This window comes from Lampetra fluviatilis, chromosome 12, assembly GCF_964198595.1.
Source record: "Lampetra fluviatilis chromosome 12, kcLamFluv1.1, whole genome shotgun sequence".
Classification (NCBI taxonomy): Eukaryota; Metazoa; Chordata; class Hyperoartia; order Petromyzontiformes; family Petromyzontidae; genus Lampetra; species Lampetra fluviatilis.
In genome coordinates, this window is record NC_136286.1 from 918,632 (window position 1) to 937,929 (window position 19,298).

General features: G+C 50.2%; 1 protein-coding gene across 1 annotated transcript; it reads left to right on the forward strand.

Annotated features, from left to right (window-relative positions):
* The first annotated feature begins 974 nt into the window (after positions 1-974).
* Positions 975-12,271, forward strand: CFAP206 (cilia and flagella associated protein 206). The gene is made up of 12 exons (XM_078861296.1): positions 975-1,489; positions 3,301-3,384; positions 3,960-4,050; positions 4,540-4,728; positions 5,845-6,003; positions 6,203-6,417; positions 7,127-7,246; positions 8,568-8,766; positions 9,234-9,374; positions 9,907-10,100; positions 10,381-10,524; positions 11,449-12,271. Exons 1-12 carry the CDS (start codon positions 1,073-1,075, stop codon positions 11,680-11,682), a joined length of 2,187 nt encoding a protein of 728 aa, XP_078717422.1. The 5' UTR covers positions 975-1,072; the 3' UTR covers positions 11,683-12,271.
* Positions 12,272-19,298: the final 7,027 nt, after the last annotated feature.

Sequence of the window (19,298 nt, forward strand, 5' to 3'; positions counted from 1 at the left end):
TCACTCACGCGGCACACGCGAATCACTCTCCCTAAGGCAGTGGCTCTTAACCGTTAATGCAAATGTGCACCCCTTTGGTTCTCAATCGTAAAAATATAAATGTATTATGTTAATAAATGCGTAGGTTTGATGAAACAAAGTGGTTGTACTTACGTGCCCGTGTTGAATTTGTGATTCGATGATTATTCCTTCATCAAGCACCCCAGGGGATGCGTGGCGCGTGACCAACCCCCTGGGGGCGCGTGACCAACCCCAGGTTAGAACAACCACTACTCTAAGGGGCTGGCCATAAATGACGTCACACGATTTTGGACGATTCCCCCCCCCCCTCGTCACACGGCGTCACAAAGCTCTGTCCCCTCCCCAAAACCATATTTCCATTTTGAAAATAAAACACGCTTCCAATCGTTTAAAACTATTGTTGTCATTGTAGTGCGTATTTAATGTGGCGTTGCACTCTGATGTTGAGCTGTATAGCTCTTTATCAGAAGTGATCTGGCCACAAATGATAGCTCGACAGAGTGGCTTATCAGGTGGAAATGTATAGCAGCAGCTAAACACTCTAAACGTGTGATGCTGATTCTAAATGTGGAGGGGAAAACCGGAAGACCATGGGGAGAGTGTTGTTAACAATTCTATATTTATATTCTTGGTTCTTTCGGTAAAGTCACATAGAAGGGAAATAATAAAATAATAAAAAGATAAAACAATAAAAAATATCACGACGTTTCGACTGCAACACAAGCAATCATCATCAGGTGGGAAATCCGCAGTAAGAAATGATTGCTTGCGTTGACTTTACCGAAAGAACCAAGAATATGAATCCCTGCAGTCACGAAAGCTTTAAATCAAAATGTAATTCTATATTCATTTAAAGTTGCGCATTTTGATGTGACGTCACATTTCTCACCCCCCCACACCTCGTCACAGATCGTCACAAAAATCTCACCCCCCCCCAGGTGCATTACGTCATTTACGTGTGTTCGTTGTTGTATTAAGGCTCATGATCTATACAGATTCCAGAAAGATGTAGCGGACAAGAGTTCGGCCTGATAATGAAGATTAATAAATAATGTTTCCTGAACAATTTATAAATTCACATTTGAAGAGCTTCATATTTATTTTTAAAAAGAGCGGATCGCCGCCTCATTGGCGGTTGCGCGGGTCACGTGCCCCGAAAGGACCAATGGTGTGGCGGCGTGGCGTGGCCCGAGGGTTGCCGTGGAGACGCGTCTCTGAGGCCTGCGCGAAGGAGAAGCCCGAGAGTCGCTCAGGAGAGTTGAATCGCCCCGCAGTGAAGGAGCAGAACAACAACGACGACGACGACGACGAAACGCAAACTCTTCAGAAGACAACTACCGATCACAGTCACGCAGCGAGGATGTCGCGAGCGCAGGCGGAGGGCGTCATTAAGAACATCATCCGCGAAATCGGCCAAGCGAGCGCGGCGCGGGGATGCTTGGCGTCGGAGACCCTCGTGGCGTTTATGGTGCGGGGCGCGTACACGACTCCCTGTGTGTGTACACACACGTGTCATTGTTTACACGTGTGTGTGTTTGTGTGTACACGACTCCCTGTGTGTGTACACACACGTGTCATTGTTTACACGTGTGTGTGTTTGTGTGTACACGACTCCCTGTGTGTGTACACACACGTGTCATTGTCTACACGTGTGTGTGTTTGTGTGTAGACGACTCCCTGTGTGTGTACACACACGTGTCATTGTTTACACGTGTGTGTGTTTGTGTGTACACGACTCCCTGTGTGTGTACACACGTGTCATTGTTTACACGTGTGTGTGTGTACACGGCTCCCTGTGTGTGTACACACGTGTCATTGTTTACACGTGTGTGTGTGTACACGACTCCCTGTGTGTGTACACACGTGTCATTGTTTACACGTGTGTGTGTGTACACGGCTCCCTGTGTGTGTACACACGTGTCATTGTTTACACGTGTGTGTGTGTGTGTACACGACTCCCTGTGTGTGTACACACGTGTCATTGTTTACACGTGTGTGTGTGTGTACACGACTCCCTGTGTGTGTACACACGTGTCATTGTTTACACGTGTGTGTGTGTGTACACGACTCCCTGTGTGTGTACACACGTGTCATTGTTTACACGTGTGTGTGTACACGACTCCCTGTGTGTGTACACACGTGTCATTTCATGGGACCTCCTTTGCCAGTACCAAAATATACTAATAGGGGTTTTCCCCTTTTTTCTGGCAACAAAACTGAAACCTTTGTAAGCATGATTCCTTGCAAAAGGTGTCAGTTTTATTGCCAGAAAAAGGGGAAAACCCCTATTAGTACACGTGCCATTGTTTACACGTATGTGTGTGTACACGACTCCCTGTGTGTGTACACGACTCCCTGTGTGTGTACACACACGTGTCATCGTGTACACGTGTGTGTACGTGTCATCGTGTGCACGTGTCATCGTGTGCACGTGTCATCGTGTGCACGTGTGGGCACGACTCCCTGTGTAACACTGTTACACGAGTCCTTGTGGGTGTGCACGTGTTAGTGTGTACAACTGTCACGTGCACGGTTCACAGTGCACAGTGCGTACACGCAAATCGTGACTGTCAGGTGGATCAAACGATCACGGCCCGGTGGAGGCCGCGCCAATTGGTGCAGAGAAGTCGACATTCAATGTCACTTGTTCTGTGGAAAGTCTTGTCCCAGCCACGGGTACGTGGACTTTCCACCACGAACAGTATAAACAACCGATAATTGTAAAAGCCTCGACTCAAATGGAAACGTGGTACAGTAACACTGCTTTGGCGTTACCACAGCGCCATGCCGTGGTTTAATGGAGATGCTGTATGCCGTGCAGAACTCGTCATCTGATCAATTGTTTTCATCTTGCACAGGGGACAAGTGCATAATTCCGTATACACGGCAATAGCATTGTTGATATTTACATTAGGCCAAGGTCAAAAGGTCATCACGGCCCATGCCACTGGCACCATTACACTTCGCTATCGTGCCCTTGTGATAGATGCTGCAGAGACTGACCGCTAACATCTTGCTTGGTCGCTAATAAAGGGGACCTCTTGCAGTGGCGTAGATGTCGAGTGTGCAGGCGGTACACCGGTACAGTGGCCCACAGTATCACAGAGACGCAGGCTCCGGGCTAGAAAGAGGCCGTAAAAACTTGGACAGAGGGGCCCATTTCATTCCATGCGGCAGAGCCCACGCCAATTACGCTACGCCACTGCTTTGTCACCTTAGTCGTGAAAGCAGGTTGAGGAGACATTGCGCAACGGAGCTGATTGGTTGTGCTGTCTGTAGGTGAAGGCCGTGGTTCTTGACCCCCGCAATGGCTTCAACGTGGACCGTACGTTGACCAAGGAGGACGTGCAGAAACTCATCAAGGTAGAGTGGGGTCTGGCTCCACTGTGAGACGCGTGGCTTGAATGTGAGCAGGTGTGGAGAGAAGATCGCGGCCGGCCGCCCAGTGTCGCGGGCGGAGGTGTAATTCGATTATTATAAGCGGTGACAATGCCAAGGGGCTTTGAGAAGCACCAGCCAAGCAAGCATAATTAGTGGCGTGAAGGTGACATGGTTTTAACCGAGGCCAATGTTGAAGGGCCCTGCGGGGAGTTGACAGACATTGGATGAGGACACATTGTATAGTTGTTAAGTCATTGTTAAGTGTGATTGCATTTATGCGCATGCGTGGGCAGGTCTCACTGTTGCCTGTGTACTTTGGACAAACATTTTCAAATATTTTTTTAAAAAGAAAAAGAAATGACCAATTACTGCAGTCAAGGAAAATGGTCAGCTTGTTAGCTGTGTAAATAATGCTAAATATAGATGGGACGGACATGTACGTTGTATGGCCTAACGTGGTTAGAATGATGAAAGATGAGTCAGAGACCCCCGTCGGTAAAATCATTGTTTATGCTATTCCTGTGCCCTGTTTATCTTCTGCCAACATAAATATATAGCTATGCGAGGACCGATTGCTGGACAATAGCCGCCCTTCGCTGGAAACCATTAAAATGCAGGTGTATTTTGACATGAACTACACAACCCGAGGTGAGTTACACCACAGGAAAGTAATTCGCTGTCATAATTCTGCTTTTTAAAATATTCCATTACATACTGACCATCCAGAAAAGAACATCCACGTCACATTATTTATGTGTCTGCGATTCCGCACTAAACATTTTTTGCGCTTTTGTATACTAACGAAAACTCTCTAGCAAAAGCTAGTTCCAGTGATTGCCATAATGAGCGTTGATGCCAAATATGTGGGATGGCATAGCTGGATGGAGGAGGCTTTGGAAGTCAGGATATGGGGAAGGAGGACAAGAGGCAGGAAACGAAAGATGCTGCTTGCCGTCCTTAAGGAAGGGGGTGGGTGGGGGGGCGGCAGTGATGGAGGGAGTTTTAGCCAGGGACTTGCTGCCATTGGGCAGAGGATTAAAGGAGACCAGAGAGTGGTGAATCGGTGCTGTGGGGATTGTTATTTTTAAATATAACAAGCGTAGGTAAATCGAGGCACGGTTGGTCTCTTGTGCGCAGCTGAGTTCCTTGAGGAGCACCGGCGCGTCCTGGAGACCAGGCTGGCGCCCATCCAGCGTGAGATCACGGACAGCCGGGCACGCTCGCGGGAGGAGTTGGAGGCCCTCTACCGCAAGGTGGTGAGCTACGTACTGCTCTCCTCGGGCCTCGGATCTCCCACGCACATCGCCGTCGTCCGTGAGGCCACCGGTAAGGGATGCACTTCACTGCGCTCTGGTTTCTGTGCGTTGGAACTGGGCGCTGTGGCTGGATTCTCACTCACCACTTTGTTTTCAAAGTGCACCATTGAAACCGTGACTGTTAAATTCACCTACATCCGAAATTGCTGGAGGTTGTCATTGTCATCATTATCATCAGCAGCCATGATCTATCCACTGCAAGATGATGGCCTCCCCAAGCTATTTCCGTTCGTTATGGTCTAACGATGCATAACATCCATATAGTTCTCATACACTAGCTGATTTACTTGCTCCATCTCCACGATAGATGCTGTCTCAGACGCGTTCCCTTCTTTGACCAAGCAAAATCGTGTTTGACATTCATTAGTGGTGTCCAGAATCTGATACATTGTATGTATGTGGTCGATGGTGCCTTGGCCTCTATATTTTCCATGCTTCTGTTTATATATTTTTTTATATTATATTTGTGTGATCCGTGGCAAATTAGTCACTCGTTATCCTTTATGTGACCAGCAGATGGCATACACCCATTGCGACGCATGACAATGCGTCTTATGCAAGGGCTACTCCTTGAATAGAAGAATGATTTCGATTTAAAGCTTTCGTGACTGCAGGGATTCATCTTCTTGGTTCTTTTGGTAAAGTCACGTAGAAGGGAAGTAATAAAATAATAAAAATAAAACATATTTTTATATAAACAGAATAATAAAAATAAAACATATTTTTATAAAATAATAAAAATAAAACATATTTTTATTATTTTATTACTTCCCTTCTACGTGACTTTACCGAAAGAACCAATAAGATAGAAGAATGATTGTGGCATCATTCATTCGTGACATCATTCATTCGTGACTGAAGTATTTCATTTGTTCCAACAATTGGTCTCACTTCTTTGATGATGGTCCAGCCAGAGATGTTGCCCATTTTCATACTGCAAAGGCCAAAGTTTACTTTTTCACGTGTGACATCTGGAATGCATGAGGCCAGATGTCAACGACCCGCTATTTATCTTACCCTGCTGTGAGCAACATTTTGGAGCCTTAGCACAAAAACAGACAAGAGCTTGAATAAGCAAAGAGCAGCCATATTTCAATAATGACGGGTGCCGTTGTGTGCTGTGCAGCGGCGCTGCAGAGCGTTTTTCCACAGACGGACCTGGGCACCTTCCTGGCCATGACAAAAAAAGAAAAGGAACAGCAGCTGACGGAGCTCTCCCTCATCACCACGGGCATCCGCCTATTCAACAAGAAATGTGGCAAGGGAGGGGAGGGCATCGATGACTGTGAGTTCTGTGAACTATTACCAAACCCTGTTTCCCTCACTTCCGACGACAACGTAATCATGTTGTTGATAGTCTCACGTGGTTCGCGTTAATTTGGAACAGAGATTCCTTAACTGTGTTGCACACGTGCCTTTGAGTGGGTCAAATAGAACACAGAGTGAACAGCGCATTTGTACGATGTACGCCTCGTCACAACTAGTGCCGGCTATCCTCAACGAGGCCATCCCGGCCGCCACCAAGCACCTCGACGCGGAGCTGGGAAGCACACGGCAGCTGGCGCACCGCTACACCGCGATCCTGGAGCAGTGCTCCGATCCGGCCGACCAGCTGGTCCGGGCCGGCATCTTCCCCGACACCCTCAGAGAGCTGTTGTTCAACTGTCGGCAGCACGAGTGCTTCCTCAAGATATTGTTGGTAGGAAGTGGGGGAGGGTATCGTGAGCCTGTGTTTGTGACGCTGTGGGGTGTGGTGGGGAGCGGCAGTGTAGCGGTTAGCGTGCTGCGCTATGAACCCGGACACTCGAGGTTCGATTCCCGATCACGGCCAACACCAGTGACAATTATCTGAACCGGTTCTGGGCCTCCCCTAGGTCGACTCAGCCTCAATTTGAGTACCTAGTGCGATTTGTAAAAACATTGCCACGAGGGAGACAAAGGCGTCCGGGCGAGGTGCTGGCGAACCACCCCCTCATGAGCCGTTCTGGCCTTCATAGGTGCTCTCTAATCAACCTTTGTTTGTTAAAATATTGACAGCCAAACATGTGTTTCATATTTTATAATGATAACCTTTTAATCATGTTATTTAAATGTTGGATTGATTTCGGTGTGAAATGTTGCTTACGAATATATGATAAATAATCAATTTCGCAGCTGTATGAATGGTATTGCTTCTTAAATGTTTGCTTTTATCGATCTCCAGCCCTCACAAACCCCACGGTGCACCATTCTGTCATTACCAGCCATCGTAAGTGTGCAACGTGTAGCGGCCCCCTTTAACAAGTGAATGGAAAATATTAGCGATCACGTAAAGTTGCATCGTGTGCGGCCGCGAGGACTGGGGTCTGAGAAACATTGCCTTTGCACCTTCTGTCAATTGCATCATTGCCCTGGGTTTTTGCCGACAGGGAGACATGATCACATCAGCCGGAGAGGTGGAGTCTCTGCAGAGTCAGCTGGCATCTCACATGGACGCGCTTCAGGGCATCATCCAGGCCAAGCAGGCCGTGCCCACAACGCAAGTCTACGTACGTCCAGCACGCCTTCGGTGCCGTGTTTGCGAAAGAAATTGGTCGTGAAAGTTTTCATCAACGGAGTCTTTTATTTTACTGAACCATGGTTACAAGTGGAAAAAGTCACCCGGCGTGACGATGACTGCGACTACTCACCATAGGCCAAAGTGCAACTATAATGAGATGAAATTAACGAGTTTAAACGAAGACCAAAGAATATGACTCATGTTACGGGAGACGGCAACTCACTTAGGAGGTATATGCATACAGTAATCCCTTGCTAACCGCGAGGCTTAGGTTCCTGAAAACCCCCACAGTTGGTAAATTCACAGTTGGTAAACTTACGGGAAGAATAGGGTCTGTGTTTTGTCTCTCTCTCAAATTTAGTTCTACCTGATGGCAACTGCTTGCGTTGCAATCGAAACGTCATATTCTATTATTTAATTAATTTTATTTCTACATGACTTTACCGAAAGAACCAAAGAGTAGTTGGTAATCAGGTATACAGAAGTACATCTGCGTATACTCAAATCTCACAGTGTGTAATTTTGTGGTTGGCAAGGGATTACGGTATACAAATAATTACCAAGTTCACTGGCTGAGATAATAATATTAGGAGGGGGATGGGGGTGACATTTCTCGTCCCCCACACCAACATACTAACACTTTTTTGTTTTACCAGGTAAGGCCCATTGATATATATAGTTATTTTCAGATGCAACCTGGCCACAAATTATAGCTGTACAAAGTGATTTATCATGTGGAAATTTACAGTTGCCAAATACTCTAAATGCATATTTCAAAATGTCGAGGGAAAAACCGGAGGACCCAGAGAAAAATGCACGTGACCACGGGGAGAACACGCAAACCCATGTACAGGCGTCAGGGTCGCGATCAAACCCACGACCTGTATACTAGGCGAGGTAGTTAACGTGTCGCCACTGCGGTGCCCCATGTAACAACTAAGAGTGTTTGACTAAATGTTTCACTGCTTTATTCGACTAGACTAAAAGAATGACTCCACAGACTAAGCCTCCACTAGAAATCCACAGGTTGTCATCGACTAGACGATGACGAAGACAAAACAAAAACTAAATAGTCCACTCTCAGTCATTAGATGTTGGTGTGAGGGGGCATGCAAAATATCCACCCTCCCAAATATGATCACGTGAGCCAATCTGAATTTGATACATATTTTATACACAGCCAATTATCATTTTGACTACATCAACCCTGCTGTCCACGCTGCGTGTTGCAGATTGCCCCCCTCATTCCCGCCTCTCCGCCGCCACCCCTCTCCTCCCCCCCCACACCCTGCATCGTGTGGAATGTGCAGCCTCATTTCATGGCGGTGGCGCGGGTCTGGTGCAGCTTCCAGGACCAGATGGTGCTGCTCAGCGTCCTCAGCAACGTCATGACCAACCTGACGCCCTTCCTGGAGCCCCACGGCCGCCTGTGCCCGGAGACGCTGCTGGTGCCGCTCGTGGGCAGCATCGCTGAGAAGAGCGATGCTCAGAGGCTGCAGGAGGCCGCGGGTGAGCCATTCAACTTGGACGAGTCTGTTGTTTGAATTTGGCGGAATCGCACGTGCGTTTGTTTGAACTGCCCTTCTGGGAAGTGTAACTGTGCCGGCTGCTGTTCCCCAGCGGGGACGTATGCTGTTGTGGTCCCACCTACTCAACCGCCAAACGATAAATGATGCTGCATCAGGTCCAGCGTGTGGTGGCATAAAATGGCTGAGGTGACTTTCTTCTTTTGTGCAAACTAAGTGGAAATCATTTACTCTGCTGGCCAGAGGAGCTGGGAAATAAAATTCCAATTAATGTTTGATTCTGTCTTTCTGCACTCGAGGGTATTGATGTCCATTTGTAAAACAATAGCAGTGGCCTGCATACGATGATAGGTTACATTCTGTATTTTTTTGGTGGAAGTAAATAACTAAAACAATATGCCTTATATAGAGTATATGCTTACACATTGTATGAACTTATTTGATTAACAGGTGACCAGGTAAACCCAGCCGATTTCAAGAGCCAGGAGTGGTTGTTCCCCAAGACCACACGAAACCTGGACCGCCTCCCCATCCAGTATCGGGGCTTCTGCGCGTACACGCTGGCTGCCAGAGACACACTGCTTCTGCCAGGTCCTCTCTCTCTACTTTGTTGGTGCTGGCTCAAGGGACTTGCTGTTTGCTTGTGCCTTTCGTGCACATTTATGTACATTTTGTCTTTGATATTAACACTGACAGGTCCAGTGGGCGGTGTGTTTATTTAGTCAGTAAGCATGCCTGAGCAGACACACATGTAACACTGATATCCCGGACCCTTCTCTGTGCTCGTGCACGTGTGTGTCGTGCTGTGGGGAGCGGTGGCGAGCTGCTCTACAAACCTGGCGACTTGAGTCTGATTCCCACCTATGGCCAACACCAGTGACGATTATCTGAACCAGTCCTGGGCCTCTTCTAGCTCGACTCAGCCTCACATGAGTACCTGCTGCAAAGTGTAAACATCGCCACTCGGGAGATGAAGGCGGCCGGGCGTGGTCGTGGCCACCCATTCCCCTCGTGTGCCATGCCGACCTTCATAAGTGCTACTCACTAATAGCTCTTGCCCCAACAGTCTGTTAAGGCTATTCGGGAATGTTTGTACTTTGTCTTTTATACTGTGACCTTGCAGGCAACACAAACATTGGGGTTCTGAGGCACAGGGAGAAGCTCTACACCTTCTCCTCCAAGCAGGCCGCGTGCGCCTTCGCCAGCAACCCGGACCACTTCGTCGGCATGGTGGCCGAGGCAGCCAGGCGCTCCGCAGAGCTCATTCAGCTGCTGGAACTACACCAGCAGTTCGCAGTCATTACGCCCTACTCCCGGGTAAACACCGTCTGGCGTAAGGTCTGGCTCACATTTTTTTTGACGTTCTGTCAAAAATAAAACAGTACGAAAGCATAATGAGCAGAATATATATTTTCCGATATGCAAATGGAAAAACCAGATGCACGTGTGTGTGCGCGTCAGCCGTTTTGCCCTCGGGACTACAAGTGGGTAGAGGGTGTCGTGTTTTGAAACCGCAATGGTGCCCGTCGCGTTTTCTCGAGAAAGTGTGACTTGCGTTGGTGATGCGGCCCGGCGTGGTGGCGTCGTGGTCGCGCAGACACGGGAGCAGGGCGGCCCCGCCGAGACGCCCATCACCAAGTGCGACAGTGGAACGCAGACGGACACGCACATCCTGGAGTCCAGCATCGTGAGGTCGTACGAGTGGAACGAATGGGAGCTCCGGCGCAAGGCCATTAAACTGGTACACAGCGTGACACCAATCAATATCGCCTCATGGCCGTGCGTGGTTTGCTTGGGCACTGGCGATAAAGGCCTTTGTGATTCATCACAGGAGAAATGCAGCTTCCGAAGATTGTTTTCTTTCCGAAATGTTGTAGAATTATTGCAATAACACTTCTGTAATAAACTACACGAGTATAACCTTCAAACAGTGTTGTTACTGCTCGTATTATTTGTGTACATTTTATTATTTCCAATACAATAACTGATTTATTCTACTTATAAAGCCTCAGAGAGTGTGCCGGAGGTGGAATTATTACTCTTTCAGAAGAGTCCTACATTGGAATGTTTATCCATTTTTATTAGGAAGTGCTTGGTATGTGAGGGGAAGCGAGCATACTCAGAGGTGGCATGATGTTAATTCCCTCGTTTGGTATGCAGGAGGTCGTGGGTTCAATCCCGACCCTGACGCCTGTATACTTAGAGTTTGCATGTCTATCTCCCAGTGATCGTGTGGATTTTCTCCGGGTCCTCCGGTTTTTCCCTCCACATTTATTATCAACATGCGTTTAGAGTATTTGACTGCTCTAAATTTCCACATGATAAGCCACTTCATTGAGCTATCATTTGTGGCCAGGTCACTCCTGAAAAAGAGCTATGAAGCTCAGTGGGACTTACCTGGTAAAATAAAAAAATATTTTAATAGTTTAGTTTGATACATTTTTTTGATTGGTTGATTTTATTTGTTTACGCGGGTAAGAAACGTAAGAGGCGATAACACGGAGGGTTTCCAAATCCACTCATCGTGCTACCGTCATCTAGCCACCTCACAGCCCAGCGCGTCCAGGAGTTGGATCCATGACCCGGCGCCTCCAAATCGCCGGGTCACGGGCATGCGCCACCACGCGTCGTGTAACCGTGATGAGTGTCTCCACCTCCCCGGCAGGCCAATCTGCGGCGCAAGGCCACGCACTCGGCGCAGACGGACCTGAGCCACCTGCGGCGGGACGGCGCCACTCAGGTGTACCTCCCGCGTGAGGTGGGCACGCAGACCAAGCGTGAGGGCACCACCAACGTGCCGCGGCCCAGCGTCTACCTGGCCGGCCTTCGGGGCGGCCCCGCCGGTCAGCCGACGCGCGCTGTGCAAGTGGACCTCACGCGCTACCCCGAGCAGCCTTAGTGGGACCACGCCGTGCCGCACTGGGCCTACCCGGAACTACGCCACGTAGGGGCTAGGCGTATAGATAACAAAGGTTATTGGTAGCTATAAGGCACCTTTAAAGTTGCGTCGTCATTCTTGTTTGCCCTTTTGCGTTGAATTGCCACCGCACGAAAAATAATTTTCCTCAGCTGATCTTATTATATATGCCGTTTGTACTTTACCTTGTCGATGGCTTTGTGAAATGGCAACCTACAGATCTACAAGTGTGTGGCTCGGGCATAGGCTGAACAGATTGCTGTTGTTGCCGCGCCTCGCTAGGTTTTCTGACGTTTGTGTGTGCTTCACAGTGCTGGTTCATGGATTAGGGTCAAGGTTTTCCTCGGTCGCAGAAGCACAGTGCTGAAGCGTGCTCAAGTCTCTTCTCGTATTTTTACGTTTTCTTTTAAATATGCAGTGGACCTCCAACTGCGATCACATCTTCAGGCTTTGTACAAATTGGCAGAAAACATTTCCTACAGCATCCTGTCCAGCCTGCTACTTCTGTGGAAATGGTTTAAAATTGTAGTCTTTATACTCACTCAAGTGCCACACTGTTCACACACTACTCATGTGGAGAGGGTCTGTCTCTATTCATGAATACAAAAAACAAGTTGCCATAACAATCTCTAGAGGTTCCTAATGTCAATTTTTATTCTAGATTTAGAGGCTTGCTTTTCTCTGTGGGCAAAATCAGCAGAGGCTGTTTTGTTCTCAAGCACTCGCTGTGCCGTGCCATGACCACTGCCGCCACCGCCGCAGGCTGTGCGACACCCTGGTGCGGTATTGCAGCATCAGCAGCAGCACTTCACAGCCATTTGGCTGTCAGCTACAGCTGCTGCTGCTGCTACACCGCGTGATATGGACACACGCTATTATGCAAAGCCACACAATCTACTGGGCACGTGCTCCCCCACCCACTGAGACGGTGATAATTATTTCCCGTTTTGCGTTGGCTAAATGAGGATTATAATGATGTGCTGGACAGTGTCGTGGGATAAGCCACATTATTAAGGCATTTGGGAGGAGATGTACTGCCTGTGGGGCACGACTTTATATCCTTGCAATTTAATAAATGATAGAAACGATTGGAAAATGTAATTTAAAACATGGAAAAAGTAAAACCGTCATCTCAAAACATCGCCTTTCAATTCTGCAAAACGAATCTGCAGTTCCTCTTGAAAGAGAGACACATGCTGGTAGAGTAGAAGCAGATTTGTCATAACTGGCAAGTTTCCTGTTGCCCGTACTGAGGATAGCCTGTTGAGTTAAGAAATATTGAAGAGTTCTGCTTTTTTATGAGGTAGCTACCAGCCACTGCGTGGTGAGTGATGCTTGTAGCCACGGCTTAATTTCTCACAGAATGTTGCCCGGGCCGCTGTTTGACTGGAGTAAGCGGTACCCAAACTCGTAGTATCCACAGCCATACCGAGATATTTATAATGTATGTAGTGTGCCGGAGGTGGAATTCTTTTCTGGGTCTCTAACCTGGACAGACGCAGCTGAAATGAAACTCAACTGGGGCTTCTGGCGATTCCATGTGTGCCACTCATCCAGCAGCCTGCATCGTTTATGGCACAACAATTACTGAGTTCTCCACCGAACCACCACCCTGTTAATATTTTACGTAATTTTTACCGATGCACCTTTGTGTGCCATGTTTTTTTATTTGATTTAAAATTTAGAAAAATCCTCGATTAAAAATTGCACTACTTGACAAGCTAAGTATTGTTTTGTTATTTTCCATATATTTTTTTGCCATGTGTGCTGCGCATTCCAGTTTGTGGGACTTCCGCTGTTAAAAGTTTCTACAACTGTGTTCATCTTCTCCAGTCAGGGCCATCTCAGGCACGTGGTCCTTCCTCCATAAATCAAGCCACAGGTTATGGCACCCACTGACGGTTCTGTCTCCTATACCAAGTGCCCTTTTCTCTGTCCAACAAAACCCCACTCACTCTCAATAATTATTTTCAGTAGGGTCCTGGATCAGGGTAAGTTAATTAACATTTTATAGTCATTGGTCAATCAACTGCTGGATGAAGGCTTCCCCACAACAGATTGGGCATGAGTGATGCTTGATTAGATTTCTGCGTGCTGCTCAGTTGCTGGTTGGTGATGGCGATGAAGGGGGTGCACAGCACCGGCTCAGATATCACTCGCCACTGATTTTATCCACGGTTAGGAATCAAGCTGATGTTATTGATGGTTGTGAATCAAACTCAGGTCGCTGAGTTCGTTACAGTGTGTGCTAACCGATACTGCTCCGCATACTCCACCCCTTGCTCCTCGATTCGGGCTGTTGATATTAATTCTTATTGTTGATTTTAAGCTTTCGTGACTACAGGAATCCATACTCGATGGTTCTTTCGGTAAAGTCACGTAGGTAGAAATAATAATAGATCACGACGTTTCGATCGCAACAACAGACGGTCGCTTGTTGCGACCGAAACGTCGTGATCTATTTTTTATATTTTTACCTACGTGACTGTACCGAAAGAATCAAAGAGTAAGTATTCTTATTGTTGTTTTTGCAAATGGAAGAAACCAGAGCGCTCTGAGACGACCCACGCAATAAAGAGACAACAGTGACAAGCTGACGTTGTCAGCATCGATTTCCCGTCACTTGTCACCTCTCTAGCCCTGAAGCTCTTGAGTTTCGCCGCACAACGCTGCCACGCGCTGCCACGCCCTGGGTTGGCTGCGCGCCGTCACGGAGCCTTGAGTGCCCCGGTCGACCGGTTCCTTCGCATTGGAGTTGACAACCCACACGGAGGTGATCGGTGACTCCTGCGGTACCAGCAGTTGAGTTCTCGAGCGATTTGGGTGTCCCTCCCAACATCAAAATAACTCCTACAAACACGAAAACAAAGATCCCACGTATAGCCTTAACAGACTGTTGGGTGGCTCGCCATGAGAAGGCAAGTGCTGTTAGCGAGCACCTATGAAAACCGGAACAGCACACGAAGAGTGTGGGTGGCCAGCATCACGCCCGACCGCCTTTGTCTCCCAAGTGGCGATATTTACACACCACACCAGGTACTTATTTGAGCCTGAGTCGACCTAGGGGAGGCCCAGGAATTGAATTCGTGTTGCTGGGTTTGTATCGCAGCGCGCTGAATGCTACACTGCCGCTCCTCCTCCAACACCACGAGCACCTCCACAGCCATGATTTACACCGTCACGACCACTGATTTACACCATCACTACCACACCATCACTACCACACCATCACTACCACACCATTATTACCACTGACCAGCTGACCCAGCAGCAGAGTGGGTGGCTCGCCATCAGAAGGTTGCGAGTTAAAATCCTGTTTCGGGGGGTTGACTTGGCCCGTCATCGCTCTGGGGTCGATAAAGTGCTTACCAGTTTGTGGGGAAGTCAACAGTGGTTGTTCTATGGAGAGACTTGCCTCCGCTATAGAAATGTGGAATTTCCACGACCGCCTCTGCAGGGCCTGTAAGCAGGAGATGCGAATCCCGTCGATGTCCATTTGAGCAGCAGAAGATTACTTAGAGTTTAACCACCGGCTCATCTCGAGAACACGTGCATACACACGGAGTGGGGATCCCTAGTTGGATCTGACGATGCAACATCCTTCACAGGTTCCAAAGCGCGGGCCCCCCCTAGCGACTTCACCCCTCCCCCTCCAGGACTTCACAAATGTTCCATCACGAGCGGGGACAGACCCCCCCCCACCCACCCCCGTCTCTTCTTCCCGAGTTCGCTTGGCTCTCGGCCCGTCGTGTGGCAGTTTCAACTTAACTGCTGCCCGGCTCTGAAAATGAAGGGGTTCGAAGTCTATTATGTTAATAAGAGAGGGCGACGACCCGTAGGCTTTGTGGTCGTGTGCTGTAGGCACTGGCATATCATGAGATCTCAGCCCTTAAGCCGCCAACTTCAAGCAAAGCCAGACTCGGATGTGGAGTTTTGAATTTAAGAGATGGGAAGTTTTGAAGTTCCGGTGGTGGATTAACAGCATGGTGCTACCTTGGCACGGTGAATCATTGCCGAACTGGCGTGGGCAGCCGAGATGTGGTGGCTAGATATCTGCAAGAGATGTGTGTGTGTGTGCGGTTGTTGTGTGTTTTTTTGGCTTTAAATGCGCCCTGGAAACGTGGCATCATCCAGGAAATGAAAGAGGGGACACGTCTCGTCACGCGCACAAAACAACAACCGTAGTTCATCACTCAGGGGTGACGTCGCCACGGCCACGTGAAGTGTCAAAGACCCGCTGGCAGGAGGTCACGGAACAGACCCAGGTGGCATGGGTTGACTGACTGAGACGACTGTGCTCCCCACTGTGCCAACTCTCTGCGTTTTAATCACCCGGCGCTCTGCTCGTTGTTGTGAGCGTCGCTCCTCTGCCCTCCGTTGTTGCTGGAGGGCGACTGCCTCCAACACCTCAGCAGCGTCCTTCACGAGCCTCCTCCACAGAGGCCAATCTTGAGACACTGCTGCTACCGGTCATCAGCAAGTCCAATCAGCTCCACATCCTTCTGTACCCCATCAGTCCATCTATTCTCTAGCCTATGCCCCATCTATCCCACCGAATAGAAGCTGATTTGGGCATGTGGGCTACATGCCTACAACGACAAACATCCCCTTGTCATCTGCACGGGCTGTGGGGACAAGTGCTGTCAGCCAGCACCTTCGAAGGCCGACACGCTCGTCTTAATTTCCCCATCACTGACATTTACACACCGCGCCAGGAAGGAATTTAACGCTGAGTCGACCTAGTGGAGGCTCATCACTGGTTCACGTAATCGTCTCCTACGGTGGCCGTGAGCGGTACTCGGGTGGGCGGGTTGTTCGTAGCGCAGCGCGCTAACCGCTGCACTCACCGCCTTCCCCTGGGGCGCGCACCGCCGCGAGGACGCGCACCGGCCAAGAGAGCACGTCACCACGAGCCACTTGTTTGTTTTTGTCTCCTGAACAAGGCCAGTCATCCGAAACATCGATACGTGTACTTATTCGTGGTCGGAGTAGAATACGAATCCCTTTGACCGTGTTCAGTGGCCCCATGTCCACTGTGCACGCGCTAATTCTCCTCTGCCAGACGCCGTAGCCCCCAGAACGCATCAAGGGCGACGCGCTGCGAGTGGCTGATGCTGCGCCCCACGGCTGACGCGCAGTGAGTGCTGCCCCTTCCAAGACGATGTGTGTATGTTGAAAACAAAGTTCATTATGAAGTTCATTGTGTGGCCATCTGTAGGGAGGTGATAAAATACGAATCGGCGAGTGTGGAACGTACGGGTGATATGGCGGTGACGCCGGCACGGGCGGTCTGTACGAACGCGTACAGACCGCCCGTGCTGTCTGCACGACACCCCGGATGCGTACGAGTAGAGAATCTTAATGAAAGCGGCGTAGGGGAGGCGCGCGGTGGCGGGGCGTGAGCTCCGGAGTGCGCCTTGGGTTTAGTTCGAATGCATGTTGACCTTCTTTCGCACCGTACGTAGCTAAGCCATGCCAATCGGAGGTGCGCGAGTGCCCCTTCCAGGACGATCGGGGGAACCGGCGGTCAGCGCTCACTCCGACGCGATTTTCTCCGAGCCGTCGCAGCCGCCTTAGCCGCGCCGCGTGACACGGCCTGGCGTTGCGCAGTGGAACAAAAAAACAACGTCTTTGTTGTGTTCCAAGTCCAGCGAGGAAATGAAAAGGGAACTGTTCTTATTTTTGATTTTGAAGATGCGAAATGTGGAACCGCTGCGGGCTGCGGTGAGCGATGCGAGCCAGGCAGCGAGACTCCAGGCAACGGGTTTACAAACACCGCGGTGCCCGTGGAGGGGGAAGCGACGCAGACAGCGAGGGGCAATTCGGTTGGCACTAAACTCCGCTCCGCTACGTTGGAGGCCCGAGCCAGCGGCAGACATTTCAACATCAACATTGCGAGGACCGTGGTAGCGCGAGAGGTTGCGCCCCACTCACCCTGTGTGACACCTCCACGTGTGTGTGACACCTCCACGTGTGTGTGACACCTCCACGTGTGTGTGACACCTCCACGTGTGTGTGACACCTCCACGTGTGTGTGACACCTCCACGTGTGTGTGACACCTCCACGTGTGTGTGACACCTCCACGTGTGTGTGACACCTCCACGTGTGTGTGACACCTACCCTGTGTGACACCTCCACGTGTGTGTGACACCTCCACGTGTGTGTGACACCTCCACGTGTGTGTGACACCTCCACGTGTGTGTGACACCTCCACGTGTGTGACACCTCCACGTGTGTGTGACACCTCCACGTGTGTGACACCTCCACGTGTGTGTGACACCTCCACGTGTGTGACACCTACACGTGTGTGTGACACCTCCACGTGTGTGTGACACCTCCACGTGTGTGACACCTCCACGTGTGTGACACCTCCACGTGTGTGACACCTCCACGTGTGTGACACCTCCACGTGTGTGTGACACCTCCACGTGTGTGACACCTCCACGTGTGTGACACCTCCACGTGTGTGTGACACCTCCACGTGTGTGACACCTCCACGTGTGTGTAACACCTGCCCTGTGTGACACCTCCACGTGTGTGTGACACCTGCCCTGTGTGACACCTGCCCTGTGTGACACCTACCACAGCAATGCCCCACTCACCCTGTGTGACACCTCCACGTGTGTGTGTCACCTGCGCTGTGTGACACCTACCACAGCAATGCCCCACTCACCCTGCATGCGCCCGATCTCGTCGGATCTGGGCAGCTAAGCAGGTTGAGGCCTGACTCGTGCCTGGATGGGCGAGTACCGCCCCCCGGGGCTTGCCAGGGTGCGCGCTGCGGCCGCGAGAGGCGGCAGTGCCGAGTGCCCCCCCCCCGCCTCGTGTCCAGCAGCGCGGTGCGGCCTATCTCCGGGCTGTCTCCGGTCCCCTCCTCCCACGCGGAGCCGAACTCGCACCGCTCGAGGCATTCGTGGCCAAGCAACCCGGAGGAGCAGCACCCTCCTGACAGCGTCTCGAGGCTCATTGAGACTTTTCCTTGGTAAATAATTGGCATTATAAATGGGAATCACTCTCTCTATCTGTATAGACGACGACTACAGATGATGTTCAGTGGCTAAACGATAGCAAACATTGGGCGCGCCCCCGTGCGTTCCACGTGGAGGCTGTGTGGGGTGTGAGGTGTGGGGGGCGGTTCATGTGGTTCACGTTCGCAGCGGCTTTGAAGCAACGGGAAATCCCTTAACGTGGGAATTGATGGCAACCCGGCTCCACACACCGAGGGGAGTGAGCGGTCATCGCGCTGCGCTAGCCAACTTCATCCCGCTGGAAAACGCTATCCCCTAGGTCGGCTCAGCCCCAAATCAGTACAGTACCTGCTGCGGTGTGTAAACGTCGCCACTAGGGAGACAAAGGCGCCCGGGCGTGGTTCTGCCCCCCACCCCCATGTGCTGTTCCGGCCTTCACAGGCGCTCGCGAACAACACTTGCCCAAAACAGCCTGTTAAGAATACACGTGGGATCTTAGGTGACGGAGCGCAGATAACGCGACATCTCGAACTGCGGATATTCTGCGCGCACGTGATTGCTGAGGGCGGTGGGGGGGGGGGCGCCGGGTGGACAATGAGGTAGCGATGGTGCCCCCTACTCTCATCGCG